Source organism: Cyprinodon variegatus, unplaced genomic scaffold (assembly GCF_000732505.1).
Source record: "Cyprinodon variegatus isolate N-32 unplaced genomic scaffold, C_variegatus-1.0 Scaffold396, whole genome shotgun sequence".
Taxonomy (NCBI): domain Eukaryota; kingdom Metazoa; phylum Chordata; class Actinopteri; order Cyprinodontiformes; family Cyprinodontidae; genus Cyprinodon; species Cyprinodon variegatus.
The window spans coordinates 623673-640465 of NW_015150849.1; the positions used below are offsets into that span (position 1 = coordinate 623673).

The 16793-nt window shown below is 41.2% G+C and overlaps 1 protein-coding gene across 1 annotated transcript; it reads left to right on the forward strand.

Moving 5' to 3' along the window:
* The first annotated feature begins 674 nt into the window (after positions 1–674).
* Positions 675–16324, forward strand: srebf1 (sterol regulatory element binding transcription factor 1). The gene is made up of 19 exons (XM_015387511.1): positions 675–1007; positions 2326–2868; positions 4594–4772; positions 4860–5000; positions 5076–5297; positions 6196–6310; positions 6429–6586; positions 6795–7014; positions 7102–7286; positions 7379–7640; positions 7791–7957; positions 8067–8235; positions 8328–8436; positions 8587–8696; positions 10194–10326; positions 10481–10646; positions 11997–12212; positions 14021–14132; positions 14880–16324. The coding sequence occupies exons 1-19, from the start codon at positions 902–904 to the stop codon at positions 15101–15103; spliced, it is 3537 nt and encodes a 1178-aa protein (XP_015242997.1). The 5' UTR covers positions 675–901; the 3' UTR covers positions 15104–16324.
* Positions 16325–16793: the final 469 nt, after the last annotated feature.

Genomic DNA, 16793 nt, shown 5'->3' on the forward strand with positions numbered 1-16793 from the left:
AATCATTTTAAGCATATGTTGACATCGAGAGGAAATAAGCATAGCGTGAAAGATTTTAACATGAGGCATACATCGCATGCTCACTCATTTCTGTAGGACAGCAGCACATGATGTAATGTTAAATTCAGCGCTATGACGTCGAATCACCCCACTCGGTTTCTGAGCTCCCTATTGGATGATTTCGCTGGTTCTACGGGAGGTGGGGCAGATTCCAGTCTAACAACCTTGACTACCGGGAGCTCCCTCCCACACGTAATTTCATTGGCTGAAGAGTATCATGTTTACAAAAACATTCACCTTTGTTTCCCCATATTCATGTACAATTGTACATTTTATGTGATATATAAAACCATGTTGGAGTTAAAGTTAGAATGTATATCAGCTTAAAGCACAAATATATTTTTATGGAAATTGCACCGTTACTTTTTCCCTATACAGGATTGATAATTAAATCTTTAGATGCAGTACATTATATATATTTCTTATTAATAAAACCTCGCTTTTTGCATTGCTATCTAGTTGTTTTGAAGTGCGTACCACACACTTTAACCACTTTGTTCAACATTCAAAACAACCATGAGAAACGTGGGAATTTCCTCCGAGCTCAATGATTGGCTGGCTCACCTGTCAATCTTCAGGGTTCGTATGGGTTCCTCCGCTAGTGCTGAATGAGCTTCAGTGTTTAAATCGGTTTGACAAGTTTTCCAGGGAGGATCATGGGGGGCCAGTTTGTGTAGCTAGTTGACATATCGATTAAAAGGAAGCGCCCTGGCTAACTATAGCTTGATTTAGAGTCCTAAAGTTTAACAGATGTAGAGACTTCAGCTGTAAGGGATTCTCTAAGCTTTCTGAAATCAGGTATTACAGACTCTCTGGATCAGGGAATCCAACGAGAGTGAAGATGAACCGCCTGTCTTTTGACGATCCCTCCTTGGACCTGGATCCATCACTAGGCTCCCTTAATGACCCCAGTGAAATTGACACAGCCCTCTTAAGCGACATCGATGGTAAGCAGTTGTATATTAATATTGATGGCTATTAAGTTATTCATGTTTAAGATGCCATACAAAATATTGCATGGACATTTCTTTCAGCATGGGTTTCTATTAATTCGTATTGCGCATCTTATAGGTCATTTACATCCGTGACAATGTTAAGACTTTAGCAGCATATCTTTAATAAGACTCATAGCTATTATTAGCAATTTAGCTGTCGAATGTTTTACAGTCTGGTTTCATGTATCATTTATATTGGTTTTATTTTTCACTGCAGGGGTTTGTTTATATAGTTTTGTATGCAAACTGGTTGTTTTAGTGCTAATTTTAGCAGTTTATCCAAGCTAGTAAGATTAGCTTGTTGCTAACGGTTGTGAGAAAGCCCCGCCCCCCGCGTGGCTCGCCGACTGAGGTTACTCTCGTTCATTCCTCCTTCCTGGGTTCAGCTCCCTAAGTTGACCGAATTAATGAGTTTATATGTTTAAAATCATCACACCAAATGGTGTCTTATTGCTCCAAGCCATGTAAGTTAGAAAATATGCAATGCACTTTGTGGTATTAACTACACGGGAGGATGAAAAAGATGCATTTCTATAAGCAAAGTCGGATTTTTTTTTTCTAAAATAATTCCACTGTGGGTCGCTGTTTATTTTATGAGTTTTGCCAGCTTTTAGCGTGATAAGCAGGAGTAGGTAAACAGTATCGGGTCGTGCTTCCTAAATTTGACCGACTGTAACCTCCTGGTGACGCTGCACGATGGTAACCTCCTAGAGCCAAGCATCTCTCCCTCTGCTCGCTGTCTTTACTCTGCGTAGCGAGTCTGAAAGCCGCGCTCTGATTGGTCAGGAGCGATCACCTCATGCACAACAGTGAAGCTGCGTTGCACTTCAGACACAACATTGACCAAGTACCACGTCTGATGGATGCGCGTATCTTGGACTTTATCCCTGCAAATCAAGAAGTGTGAACTTTACTCCACATTAAAAATATATATATATATAAAATTGAGCACATCTATCATTAGTATAGTAAGAATAGTATTGAGAAAATGTCAAATCAGCCCCTAATTGAAATACTCTACACATTTAAAACCTGCAAAAATACATTATTTGAATATTATTTATATACAGTTGGTATATTTTAGACACCCTTGAGCTCAAGACCAGTTTTCTAACAATATAAAATTACACAAAAGCTAATTCAGATATATATGTTTGTATGTGCCTTTGTGCACATGTAAATGGCAATCATTACAACAGATGCACAACTTGTAGCTCATTATATTAATTTTTTTTTCTGGATTATGGATTGTAATGTTTTATTTTCACAGACATGCTTCAACTCATCAACAATCAGGACATGGAGTTTGGAGGACTCTTTGATCCCACTCACTTTTCTGGGGGCCCATCCACCCAGGAAATCAATGGCCTGTCTCCGAGCATGACCCCTGCCTCTCCTCCAGCTTCTACTCCCACACCTTCATCTTCATCCACCACAACCTCCTCTATCCTGAGCAGCAATCCACACTTGGATGCCCTGTTGGGTCCACCCATTAGCCGTAGCTCTTCAACCCCAGACAAAGCCTTCCAGCCTTCCACCTTCCAGCAGTCTCCTCTGGCTCAGGTACCCAGCTCTGCACAGAGGCAGCAGCCGTCGCCCAGCCAGCAGGCTCAGATCCTCAGACAGCCCCAGATGGAACCGGCCCAGCCGACCCCTGTTCAGACAGCATCCCCTCAATGTTCGCCTTCACCGAATCCCACTTTCAGCCCCGCGACACAAACGCTCTTCACTTCACCAGCACCTCAGACCCCAGCACAGCCTCAGGCACAGCCTCAGGCACAGAGCACCTTCAGGAGCCAGAGCAGCTTTACAGGTAAGTCGGGTAACGGACGCATCGACAAGGAAGAAATGGTGCTTTAAAAAGTGGGGGTAAAATATCATAAATCTTTGTAAAAGCTGCTCTGATAGTTTCGATTCAGTTCGAGGACTCTTTCCTTTTATGTCTCACAGTTTAACACCCATAATGTTTCCATTTGCTCTATAGCTGTATTATGTAATAGAAAAATAATCCAGCGGGAACTTTTAACTGTCTTTAACTCACTAATTTATTCCTAGAATGTCATCAGTGTTTGAGTATCAGCTCCTTTGAATCAATATGACTTGAATGTAAACTTGCTTAACTCATTAATGAAACTAAATAAGCTGTTCCCAGGCTGTGCATGTATCCTTTGCTCATGTCCTAATTTCACTTTGATATTGTTTACATTTATTGCGTGTGTTCTGATACAACTATTAATTAGACGGTAAAGAGTTGTCACAACGAAGAAGCCTTTGGATATTGCTTTAATCAAGCAATCCCCCCTAATTGCTATTTCATTGACTTGGCTAAATAGCATTTGCAAGGGGCTGTGTTTGTGCAGCGCTTAATGTAGATATACTGTAGGTCCTGCAGTGTTAAGTAGGTTCCCTGTAGTTTATTATGCATGTGTATGCAGTGAGAAGCCACAATGTTCAGATTACCAATGGAAGCTGCTCCATGACTCACTGGCTAAAGGCAATGTACAATACCGAGGTATTCAACTGTTAGAAAATCAATTGCAAAAATTAGGATGACATAGTTTTTTTTTTTTTTGCAATCCATTTTTTTATTACAACATGGTGAACCTTTCTGACCCTGATACAGTTAGGCAATTACTGCGGCTATCTCAGTTTTATCTGATAAAGGGTAAAGGGTGACTTACTGAATTTTTTTTTTTTTTTAGTATACGTAATTTATTAAAAAGGTGAAAGGTTATCTGTCAGTCTGCAGACTTAATAACAATACACACACAAAAAAACGGTGGGCTTAGTTAAAATTGATTGCAAAAATGACTGATTTCCTCTATGCTAATTTATTAGGCCAATCGAGCATTCCAGTAGTTTTGTGGGAATAAGAAAAATTCTGGTTCATATCAATTTTTCTTTAACATTGTGAGATATCTAGATTTGGGGATGCTGTAATTTAACTATTACTTTTAACATTGGACAGATTGGAGCCAGTCTGCTTATTTAGCTGCTGTTAGCCTCTCAGAGAAATGTATGTTCTGATTGCTAAATCGGTAAAAATCGATGCTGAGCAGAGTGGTCTGATTTTTTTTTTTTTTCCTACCTGATATGCAGTCAGCAAATGTGTATTTTTTTTTGTGCTTCCTACCCCAAATATTGATTAAAAATATGATTTTAAAATGCAGGTCAACCTTTGGTGTCTGCTTATGCATCAGTGTTAGGCCTCCTCCAGGCTGTTTTGATATGTTTAATGCTTAGTTTATTTATTTTTTTATGAGAATAATATACTTCTAGTAAGCCAATACTAAAATCCTTTAGTTTTTTGTCTTTTAGCAAAAGGGCATATGAAGTCTTTGTTAAATAACAGCTACAATGACAGACAAAAGTTAAGATAATATTAAAGATGTAAAAGTTATTTATTTTTAACTACCGGTACTACTGTCCGTTACTTTATTCTTTTACAAACCTAATAAGATTAAGCACAACATCTTAACAAATGCAGTGTATAAAGATTTGATTCCTAATGTATCTCAATGCTGTCACTTTGCTGCAGTTGTCAGCCCCAGCAGTGTGAGCTCTCCTGCCACCAGTTTGTCATCCCCGTCGCCTCCAAGCGTCCAGCAGGTGGCTATACAGACCCAGCTCCAGGGTTTGACTACTGCCTCCCCCCTCCTGGCTACCTCAACAAGCCCTCCAGCTCAGACCATCACAACCCAAGTGCAGCAAGTACCTGTAAGTGTACAAGTTTGCTGCTTGATTGCATCTGAAATAATAGTGTGATGCCAGGTGTTTACGGGTCTCCTTTTGTCTGTGTATCAGGTGCTGCTTCAGCCTCAGTTCATCAAGGCTGAGTCTGTGTTGCTCACCACCCTAAAGCCAGACCCCTGTATGGTCACAACTGTGTCCTCACCCACATCTCTAGTTACAACCACCAGCCCAGTACAGACCACTTCCCTGCAAGTAAGAAATGAGGGCAAAAACGTTACTGCAATATTTAAAATTTAAGATTAATCACTAATTTTTCCCAATTTCCAGGCTTTCTCCATGGGTGGGGGTACTATCCTGACAACCGTGCCTGTGATGGTGGACGCTGAAAAGCTTCCCATCAACCGCATAGCTATCACTAGCAAGGTGTCAGGCCAGCCGCACAAGGGGGAGAAGCGTACAGCTCACAATGCCATCGAGAAGCGTTATCGCTCCTCCATCAACGATAAGATCTTGGAGCTGAAAGACATTGTGGCCGGCACTGAAGCCAAGGTTAGAGACATTTTCTTCTACGTTCTTCTTTTAATCTGTATATGAAACTATCCGGGCGACACTGGTGCTGGATGAAGGGGTTTGCCCTGCAAATTGGGGTCAGAGGTAGGGGTGTAAATAATAATCGTTTTGTATAAGTGCCTCGATCCAACAGCCGACGATCCGATGCATCGACACGTCCGCAAGAGTATCGATTCATGTTTTGTTTTGTTTTTTCCCTCTAGCCTATTTTTATCCATTTGCTCCTGGACGTAATTCTGACTTCCGTGCTGCAGTGGCGCTAAAACTATTTTGCCCTCCTACCTCGCTTCCTTTAGCCACTGCCCTCTTTCCATTTGCACACACACACTCGTGTAAACAGCAGGCAAGACAGACATGGCGGGAATAGCGGAGGTGAAAGAAGAGGGTAGGCAAGACGGGCATGGCGGAGGAAAATTTTTTAAGCATCGTAAATAATCGAATCGTTGGGTCAGGAAATTGATACTGAATCGAATTACCATGATGAGTTTGATTTACACTCCTAGTCAGAGGGACTGGTGGCGCCAGTGTACAGCAGCCTAACTTCTGTCTTTGAGCCTCAGGGCAGCTGTGGCTGTAATGTAGCATACCACCATCAGTGGGTTAGTGAATGACTTAATGTAGTGTAGAGCGCTTTGGTCATGTCCTCTGACTTGGAATAGAGCTATATAAGTACCATGCCATTTACCATCAATAAATGCCTTAGCATCTACATGTTTATATACGAAACAGTATGGCTTATTATACAGCTGGTGAAAGGAATGGCAGTTTTAAGGTTAAAATTATTTTTTTTTTTGTGAGGGACACTGACTGGTGTAGATGTTGCATTTAATCTATAATATTTTATATCATGTTGGCTGTGATTTTTCTCCTCCTTTAGCTCAACAAGTCTGCAGTGCTCAGGAAAGCAATTGACTACATCCGTTACCTGCAGCAGAGCAACCAGAAGCTCAAACAGGAGAACATGGCTCTGAAAATGGCGGCTCAGAAGAACAGTACGCATTTCAACTTTTATTATGTGTGTGATCTGCGGCGTGCTGCTCAGCAAGGCTGCAGCCTCCGGTGCCCCTGATGGTCCCCCTGACTGTTCTCTTTCCTTCTTCTGCCTCTCAGAGTCTCTCAAAGACCTGGTTGCCATGGAGGTGGACAGTCAGGCAGAAGTGAAGAGTGAGCTGCCCACTCCCCCGGCCTCTGACGTGGGCTCCCCGAGCTCGTTCTCACACTGTGGCAGTGACTCAGAGCCTGACAGCCCAATGGCAGAGGATACAAAGGTGTGCAGTCAACATTTTCAGTCATTAGCGTTGGTTAAATCACTATAGAAATTGGGTTATCTGTATTTTATTATTTCTTGTTATCACGCTGCAACGTTTTTTTTACCAGCAGTCCACAGTTTTAATGTTTTTAGTTGCCCAAGAAGGACAGACTTGGGTTAAATTAATTGACACCAACTGTCTCTGTTTAAACCCTGTTTCGCATTAGCAACACATGGGCTTACTGGAGCAATCCACAACAGGCGGCGTGATCGGAGGCATGCTGGACCGTTCCCGCATGGCATTATGCGCCTTTACCTTCCTCTTCCTCTCCCTCAACCCGCTGGCTGCTCTGCTCTGCTCGTCCAGCAGCACCTCTACAGGAAACGCTGCGGACCTAACCCCCCATCATCATGCAGGAAGAAGTGTCCTGGGTGTAGATATTCCAGGTATGCCTGCTGGTTCACTTCCGCTCACAGATTACGGTTGTTATCACAGATTGCTTCACTTGTTGGCTGTCTCTTTTCTGTCCATAGCGGAGTCTTGGGGCTGGATGGATTGGATGCTCCCAACAATATTGGTGTGGCTGCTGAATGGTATTCTGGTGTCAGGAGTTCTGATCCGACTGTTGGTTTATGGAGAGCCTGTAACCCGTCCACATTCTGGATCGTCTGTGTTGTTCTGGAGACACCGCAAACAGGCCGACCTGGACCTTGCTAGAGTAAGCTTGTTTATTTTTCTACATCAGAAGTATGACTAGAAATCAGTCTTCTGTGCTGTACATCATCTTTCCATCCTTGCTCCTCCCCACAGGGTGATTTTGCTCAGGCCAGCCATAACCTGTGGACCTGTCTGAAAGCGCTTGGTCGCCCCCTGCCCACCTCCCAGCTGGACCTGGCCTGTGCAGCTCTCTGGTCCCTGCTGAGATTCTGCCTTCAGCGCCTCTGGGTTGGCCGATGGCTTGCTGCGAGGGCTGGAGGCCTGCGCACAGATCGCCCCCTACAGGAGGATGCATGCAAAAGCAGCCGTGACGCTGCATTGGTTTACCATCGCCTGCACCAGCTTCACATGACCGGTAGATTTAACATGACAGATATCAGAGCCTATGTTAATTTGATTTGACTTTCTTAAAATAGATCTTTATTATGTTTTTAGCATTGTATTTGATTGTATTATCATCATTTTGAGAAAAAAAAACAAACAGCTTTTTCTTTCTTTCCTGCAGGGAAGCTGAATGGCAGCCACCTATCAGCTGTCCACATTGCTTTAAGTGCAGTGAACCTGGCAGAGTGCGCCGGCTCCTGCCTCCCCGTAGCCTGTCTGGCTGAGGTCTATGTCTCTGCAGCTCTACGTGTAAAAGCCAGCCTGCCAAGGATCCTACATTTTACATCTGTACGTCTTTATTTATAAAGCTCAAAGTTTATTTTAGTTCATCTTGTTCTTCTCTGATTTGGATCCAGCAAAACCAGTTGAACCACAGCTCAATCTTATCCCCTGACAGCGCGTGTTCCTGAGCAGTGCCCGTCAGGCATGCCTTTCATCCAGCGGCTGTGTTCCTCCAGCCATGCAGTGGCTCTGCCACCCCCTCGGCCACCGCTTCTTTGTGGATGGAGACTGGGCTATTCGCAGCACACCTAAAGAAAGCATCTACAGCCAGGCGGGAAACACTGGTAGGCAAAGAGGAACTTTATACCCTGATTTACTCTGTAGTCCTGAAGTAGCGTTTGGCATCTGTAATATTAACAAGATCTCATTCTTCCAGTTGATCCTCTGGCCCAGGTGACGCAGGCTTTTAGAGAACACCTCCTGGAAAAGGCTCTTTATTGTGTCGCCCAACCACATGGGGAGAAGGGCCCTAACCAGGCAGAAGGGTGAGAAAACACCAACAGCTTTTAAAAATGTCTTTGTTTTTAGGCGAGGTTAGAAACAAAGAGGGTTTTGGTAGTGATGGTTTCAAAAGTTCTTGATAAATGAGAAGGTGTGGAGTCCCTGTTGACCTTTGGGAATGATTCTGTTATCAGGGAGTACGCTGATGCCTTGGAGTACCTACAGCTGTTGATTAGTGCATCAGATGCTGCTGGAGCCACATCCCAGTCCTTTGCAATCGGCTCCAATATGACCACTGTGACTGGTAGGTCAATTTCCAACATAAAGATTAGAATATTAGACTTGGACTCAACTTTATTTATCCCTTGGGATTACTCCTTCAGGGAAATTCTTGTTCCTCTATTTTATATAGAGTACAAAGGGCAGAGTTAAAGCAAGATGCCATTAAAGATAAAAATACAACAGACAATATAAAAAGAGTGTATATAGTACAAAAGAGCATAAAGTGGTAATGTCCTGGAATATTTTTCTTTTAGATGTAAAAATATCTGCACAGTAGACAGATAAGGAAAGACAACACTGTAGTTGATTTGAATTATTGCACTTGCACTGCAGAAATGTACTGACCATATAAATAAGTACATTTCTGCAGTGCAAGTGCAATAATCCTGTTAATACCTTCGTTAAATTATTTTTTTAATTTATCACTGCTGCTAATTTTAAAATTGTTGATGAGGGTTATTAGTATTATCATCATTAACATATTTTTCCTCTACTTTTTTTAAACCAACATTGTGTTTAAAAAAGGAAAACATCAATAACTCCCCTCAAGTACCCTTAGTATTAAAATCTGTATATTTTCTTTAAAAAATAATTGCATAAGAAATGTTATGTATAGAAATACAATAGTATCAATATAGGGCCAATCCACAACACATGTCACCTCAATGCACTTTACAATTCAACAATGTTATATTCATAAATATAGGAATGATGCAGTAATTAAAAAACATACATTACAGTAGGGACAATTGTTAATATTTACTATTATTATTTTGTTATAGTTACACAAGTAATGAAGAGCTGTTGTAGAATTAGTTTGTTTGGACATTTTTTAATTCGTTTCTGTATTTGTATTAGCACCAATCTTGAGACAAACAAAAAACTCAAAGAATAACTAAAAATTGCAAAAAATAGAGCATGGATTCTATCTAAGCGTTTATTTTACAGGATTGTGTTTTATCCTCACATGACCCATCGCTCTAATTCCCCCTGCACTGTTTACAATATCTAATGAGCCGACAAACTAAGTCCATTCATGTTCTTTTGAAATCATGTATTCTAATTTCCACTTTGACCGTCGCAGCTCTTCTCTCTGTCTTTACTAATCTAAGCGAAACGGGGGCCCGGTGAAAAGCAGGCATGCTGGATTGCTTCATTTATCTTCAGCGCTGTCAAATCTGTGCTCACCTTGAAAGGAGGAAGGGAAGCGAGACTGCGCAGGGGTTTAATGGGAAACTTTTCTTGGCAGAGCCTGAGGTTGCTCTCCGTGTTTTACAATGCGCTTTTTGGAGGTTGCACCATTGTGCAGCTGAATATATTACCCCCTTTAAGGGATCTTCTGTGGGCACATGGTGGGACGCTAATAGAAGATGGAGTCAGTGGTCAGAACCTAGACAGCAGTTGCCTGTGTTGTCATACATGTTAAATGTGAAAAAAGCCGATGGGGAGCTCAAATATTTGCATAATTGCCTGTCTATTGGTGGGGGTCTCATTTTTACTTTTTTTTCTCCATCACAAGGCTGCGACCCCCACTCGAAATGGTGGTCCTCAGTTGCCATAGTGATCATCAACTGGCTTCAGGGAGATGATGCTGCAGCAGAGAGGCTCTATCCAACTGTGGAGCACCTGCCCCGCAGTCTACAGAATGCAGAGTAAGTGCTGCATCTGTTTCAGGGAGGTTTTCTATAACTTTGGCCTTCTCTGGGCAAACTCACTGCGCACAAACAAAAACTCACTGTACACAGTCGTACCCTTGCACTGCTCAAACCGTGTCCTTTTTTTATGATTCATTTCCGGTTCCTGCAGGAGTCTGCTGCCCAAGGCGTGTCTCAACACTTTCAGGTCAGTCAGAGCTCTGCTGTCCAAGCCAGAAAACTGCCAGCTGAGTCTGAGCCACACTGACAAGGCCAGCGCCCTGCTCCGAGACAGCCTCAACCTGGGACCACACGGCCACAGCTCCAGCTTAGACAAGGTACACACACGCATGAGTCATAATGATATTTCAGGGAGGGAATGTAACGGTATAGCACAAAAAACAAAGAGAAAAACATCAAAATTTCCACAATTTAAACCCTCAGGGTTTACCTGACATCAGAACTCTAGAATTCCCTCCTGCAGCCGTTACTCTATGGCAGAGGTCAGGGATTAGCGGACCACGGTCCAGATCCGGACCCAACCTGATTTAAAACATTTATAAATTACTGCTTGTTGCCCGACGACACTTGAGGCGCTTCTCCTGTTAATATGGTAAAGCCGTCTGAAGCGCCGGGACCAGGGTACACCTGATACAAATTATTCAGTTAGCTGTGTCAATTTGAATCACTGCTGCGAGCAACTTTTCGATGGAGCACGCAAACCTGTGGCAAGCTGGGCGATGGGACAGAAGGAGAAGACGATGAGAAAAAGAAAGCAGAGAAAGTGTGGACTGCTGGAAGAAGCGCAGTGAACTGGTGAAAGAAAAGTGAAATATCGTGCTCAAAGATGACCCCGCATATTTTGAGTATGTTTGCTCAACCTACTGCTGTGAAGCATGATTCTCCACCAGGAACAGAATCAAAAAAAAAAAAGGATCTAGGCTCAGGAATGAGCATCTTGATATCTGCTTGAGAATGGCTTCGGGGCCAGTCACACCCAGTTTTAAAAGCCTTGCATGGCAGCGTAAAGCCCACTGCTCTCATTAAGCCATAGAAAAGAAAATATGTCAATCAGGACATTTTCTATTTACCGAACTGAACGATTGTTGTTCTCTACTTCAAAAAACACTTTAGATTTTAAAATGGAAAAATTTTCTATTTTTTTTAATTTACAAATTCAATGTATAACATGGGTGCATAAACACCTCATTTTATTTCAATGTTAAATTCTGTTTAACAGATTATGATAAAAATTGTCTCCGGACCTTTACTGGTTGGTGATTTTCTTTATTCGGACCCCACTGTTTTTTAATTGGTTACCCCTGCTCTATGGGATTCTGCAGATGGGGATTCTGGTGAACCGCCAACTCACGCTGTGGGTGTGTCTATGGCCAGAGCTGTTGTGCATTGTAGTTGCATTGCATGTGTCTCCTAAAAGTGCAATGTACCTGCAGTGCAACACAGAGCTGAGCCACAAACAAAGGAGCACACAATGAGGCTTTTGTTTCTGCTTTGCAAAATCTCTATAAGTTCTGTTCTGGGCCCATTAGATTTCAGTCTACTTGTGAAAGGTAGAAAAAAAATCATCATCTAGATCTAAAGATGGAAGATATTTTAGTTTTTTTTTTTGGACTCTGAAAATGCCTCTTATTTCTGTATTTGAACTCATCCCATTCGTATTCCTACAGGTTGTGGAGTTATTGGTGTGTGATCTCCTGCTTGTTTTGAGGACCAACATCTGGCGTCTACAGCAGCAAGGCTCTAGTCCCACAGGATCAGGCTTGGCGAGCAGCACCGGTCCGGTCGGCCTTCATCAGGCGTCTCCTCCAGAACTTCAGGGCTTTCAGCAAGACCTCTGTTCCCTGCGCAAACTGGCACACAGCTTCAGGCCTGCAATGAGAAGAGTAGGTTAAATTATTAGCTGTATGTTTCAGGTGGTCGATAAACTGCTTTAATTAGGCGTCCAGTTGTTTTGCCAGTGATCAGTCCTTATAAAACACATTTATGGGCACCACTGGTGAAGCAGTAACCATTAAAGGTTGATTTCAGGTAAATAGGGTTCATTACTCTGCTGAAACACTGCTAAACCAATTTTCACTTTACTGACACGAAGCAACATATTTAAAAAGTTCTTAATTCCAAACATTTGAACCTTGGAAGAGAAACAGACCTACAGCATTAAAGATTTTCACCTTTATGTTAAAGTCCTATCTAACCGAAGCAAACAGTTCAAGCTGGAGTCCAAGAGTTTAGCAAAGTCTACATGTTTGTTAGTGAAAGGAAAGAAACGGTCAGTTTGTTGTTTTTTTTTTTGTTTTTTTGTTTTTGTTTTTTTTTGCCACAACATCATTTTGAATGCCGTCGGGCATAAAGACGGTATCCAATAGTTTTTACAGAGAACTTCAGATCTAAAGATGCCATCCTGTTTATAGAAATGTTGAAACTTTTCTATCCTTCTCCTTATTATACATATTGATGTCATTGAGTAAGGAGCGGCGTTCTTTTCTTACTTTTTAGGTGTTAAGATTAAAACTAATCTAATTGTGTTAATTACAGGGTCTGTAATGAACTGATTGTATTTAATTTTGAAAATTATTCATCTACAAAATGGACAAATATATATATATATATATATATATATATATATATATATATATATATATATATATATATGATGAAACAAAAAAACGTACTTCTTTAGAAGTGTGTACTTATGTGTACATTAACATTAATTATTGCACAATACCTTTAGCTGAATATGCTAAAAATCCAGATTAACAAGGAATGCATTATTGCCTTTAAGAGTTCAGAGTTTGCTGTAACCCAAAGTTAAAGCTGCGTTTCTAATACTGACAACAGGACAATGGCAGTAGAGCTTTGCAGAAAGCATGGCCTTTCAGAGATCAACATTTGCTATCCGACATTCAGTGCATTTAAAACATATATAGCACTTAAGCTAGTCAGTTACCTAGACAAACAAATCCATGTCCATTTCAGTGGTTCGCGGTTTAGTTTATCAGACTGACTTATGTCAGTGATGCTGCTTGTTTGTCAGATTTACTTGTGTACAAGAAACGTTAAATAGGCTTTTTCTGGATTTTAGTACATATAGGAATAAAATGCAATTAATTGCAATCATTTTTGTTTTTACATGTGAAAATCTATACAAGTAAAAGTCCTGGCGGTAATAAAAGACAATTACTTTAATACAGCTGCGTACAATCCTGTCTTTCCCATTATAAGTATCTGCAAGGAAAAATCCATCGTATCATATTTTATTAAAAAAAAGTCCTTAGAAATTCTAATTTTTAAAACAGAAGCACAAATAAGAAATGCTTCAGTTCATTAGTTTAGCAGGTTTGTTGCAGACTTGTTTCTCTTGTATGGTGTAAGTAATCAAATTTGTAATTTTCTAGTACGCAAACAGGACATGTACATCACATGTTAAACGTGTAAACGAGGCAGAGCTCATACTAAATGCGTTCAGGATAAGTAGATGGTAAAAATCTCGGTAAAATACAATTCTAGGTACTTCCCCTCCTAACACACACAGACAGACGCACACAGCGCCTGAGGCGAGTCTGTGGCAGCGCTGTTCACAAAGCCTCCGAGTGTCTCTGAGGTAGAGCTGAACATTAGGTGTGAGTCATCATCACTCTCTCTCATTCTTCCTCTTTGCCTCTGATCTCTCTCTCTCTCTGCTTCTTTCCAGTTGTTCCTTCACGAAGCTACCGCCAGGCTGATGGCAGGGGCCAGTCCCACCAGAACTCATCAGCTATTGGACCGTTCACTGCGGCGCCGAGCAACACCCGGAGCCAAGACAGGTGTGTTTGTCCGTATGGAGAGGCTTTCGTTTTAGATTTCATCTGATCCGTGTAAATAACCCAGACACAGAACATTTCTGGAGAAGTTTCTCAGGTTGCTTACTTCTTTTATTGCAGTTCTGAGTTTTGTTGTCTGACAACAGCATAAAATGTATTGTACACCCCGTTTCACTCTTCAACCCATTTCATTGGGTCTTAAGGGGATTCGAGGAAGCAACAATTATCTGACACAGCTGCTTTATGAAGGCCTCTGAGTTATGTTAGATGATATTCAGGAATAAAGAACATCCTAAAAAAAAAAAAAAAACACGCTAATCATCTAAGGAGATGTCTAAAGTTAAAATTAGGTTTGAAACAATATGAGAAGCTTTGAAAAGTCTCCACCAGAACTTTCTAATCCCTCGTCTAAGAGTGAAGGGCGTGCAGCAGAACTGCAAACCCAGCAAAACATGGGTGTCCACCACCCAAGGGAGATCTACGCTGCAGTTACTAGATCTGCTGCGTGAAGAAAACTTAGGCCTTCAGAGAACAGCTTCATAAAAACTTAATTTACACTGAGGGGGAAAAAATACATTCATCTCTTTGTTTCTTTGTTTTTATATGACATAAAATCTCAACAAAATGTGGAATTTTGTGGTTGTAAAGTGACAAAAGAAGCAAGGAAAGCAAAGACATAAAGCTTCACATTCTGATATAGTCTCCTGACCATCCGTGATCTCATGTTTTTGTTTTTTTATCTGCCTGCAGAGGAGGAGTGCGAGGCGCGGCCCGGCCAACGGGAGCAGGCTGAGGCCGTGATGCTGGCTTGCCGCTACCTTCCCCCCTCATTCTTGTCGGCTCCGGGCCAGAGGGTGGGCATGCTGGCCGACGCAGCGCGCACCCTGGAGAAGCTCGGAGACAAGAGGACCCTCCACGACTGCCAGCAGATGATCATTAAACTGGGCAGTGGCACCACCGTCACCAGCAGCTAGAGGGAGGGAAAGCAGAGGTGCGGGAGGGAGACTTGCATGGACGCTGTATATTAAAACACCTGTTTTATACAAAAGCGCACATGTAGAGGCAGAGTAGAGACTTGCTTCTGCGGAAACCGCCTCTATTTGATGTGTAGTGGCAACAAACTGACAGGTTGCTCCTCCTACGTATCCGACCCCACATCTTAAGGCACTTTTCCTTTATGGTCATTTAAAAGAAATGTATGAATTAATGTGAGAAAATGGGAAGTATGTTTTTTTTTTTTTTCTTCAATCTGGCCAAACTCCCTTGTGAGAATAAACTGCAGTGCCCCAGTTTGACCACAATGAGGAGCCACCTCTTTCCAGAGGTGGGAGCAGAGAGGTGAGGAGCTGTTTGCTCTGAATTCATTCAGTGGAGCTCCACCCTCCCTTCTCCTGGCTGTTTGGCAGATCTGCACCTTTTTCCCAAATCAAAGAGGGCTCAGCGTGTGGGAGTGAAAAGTTTCCTTGGTTTTTTATTTTCGGGGGGGATTGATAAATAAAATGTAACCAAACTCTTTGGTTTGACTGTGGGAAGCCACTCCATGCTGCAGAAGTTTAGTCACCAGCTGGCTAACCCTCCCCGCCTCCTATCTGCACTAGCCCTGCCAGGCTGCTTTCAGTGAGTTAACAATAAGGCTTTATGAAATTATTTTCATAGCTGTTGTGTATTTGTTTTGCTGTGTACATATTTTACAACATATTTATAATCTGGAGGAACTTTGATTAGGAGTTATTTTGCATAAGCAGTGATACAAGCTCATTTCCTCTCATTAAATTCATTCTAAGTGCTTTTCTTAGAGCAGGTTTAGTCAAGTCATGACTGTACAGCATAGATCTAAGGTTTTTGAACTTTTTAGGTCTTGGATATTTATGATATCATAAACAGTCTACAATGAGGCAAAAGGAAAACATCCATTTTCTTCTGTATTTAACACCATCTTCCAGGAAAACATTTGCTCTTTCCCCTTACTGGTTTCATAATTTGACATGAACTACATTATCATGAGTTCTTTTTATGTAATGTAAACATTTTCAAAAAAAAAGTTTTTTTCATGTTCCAGTGCCAGTCTGTTTTTTTTATAGTTGGTCAGATGACGTTTGAAAATATTTGAAACAGCTTTGTTTTAAGGTACAGTCCTGTAACTGAGATTATTTCCTCCCTTGTTATATTGTTCTTTTTTTCCATCTTACATGTAAATATTAAATCATTTTGTAAAGAAAACTTGATGCATCATGTCTTTATTGGTTAATCATATTATGAAAATATTATCACAATGATGGTTTTAAACTTTCTTAGGACACACATCTACAGGAATGACAGGCTCTGTTGAAGGGTGGCCTATAGGTTTCTATTTTTCTTCAGGTAAACAATTCATGGAATGATCCAACATCACAAAGAAAATTTAAATATCCCAGGAAATGTCTGATAACTTGCACTGACCTGTATTTTTCCTCTTTTGTCAGATATATATTTAAAAAAAAAAATGTTGGTTTACCTTTGAGCTTCCTGCATCAATTAGAAATGTTTTGCGTTTTATTTTAACCTCTAAGTTTAAATTGACATGCAGAGAGTGATGTTTAAGTTGTAACTTAATAATTGTCCTTTTTTTTGTAAAAAAAAAAAAAAAAGTTTTGAAGAATTTTAATTTGGTTTAATACAGATTTT

Coding starts and splice junctions, on each gene's coding strand:
- srebf1 (XM_015387511.1), top strand. CDS start 902: ATGAACCGCCTGTCTTTTGACGATCCCTCCTTGGACCTGGATCCATCA. Junction 5,298..6,195: donor TGGCCGGCACTGAAGCCAAG/GTTAGAGACATT, acceptor CTCCTCCTTTAG/CTCAACAAGTCTGCAGTGCT. Junction 12,213..14,020: donor TCAGGCCTGCAATGAGAAGA/GTAGGTTAAATT, acceptor GCTTCTTTCCAG/TTGTTCCTTCACGAAGCTAC.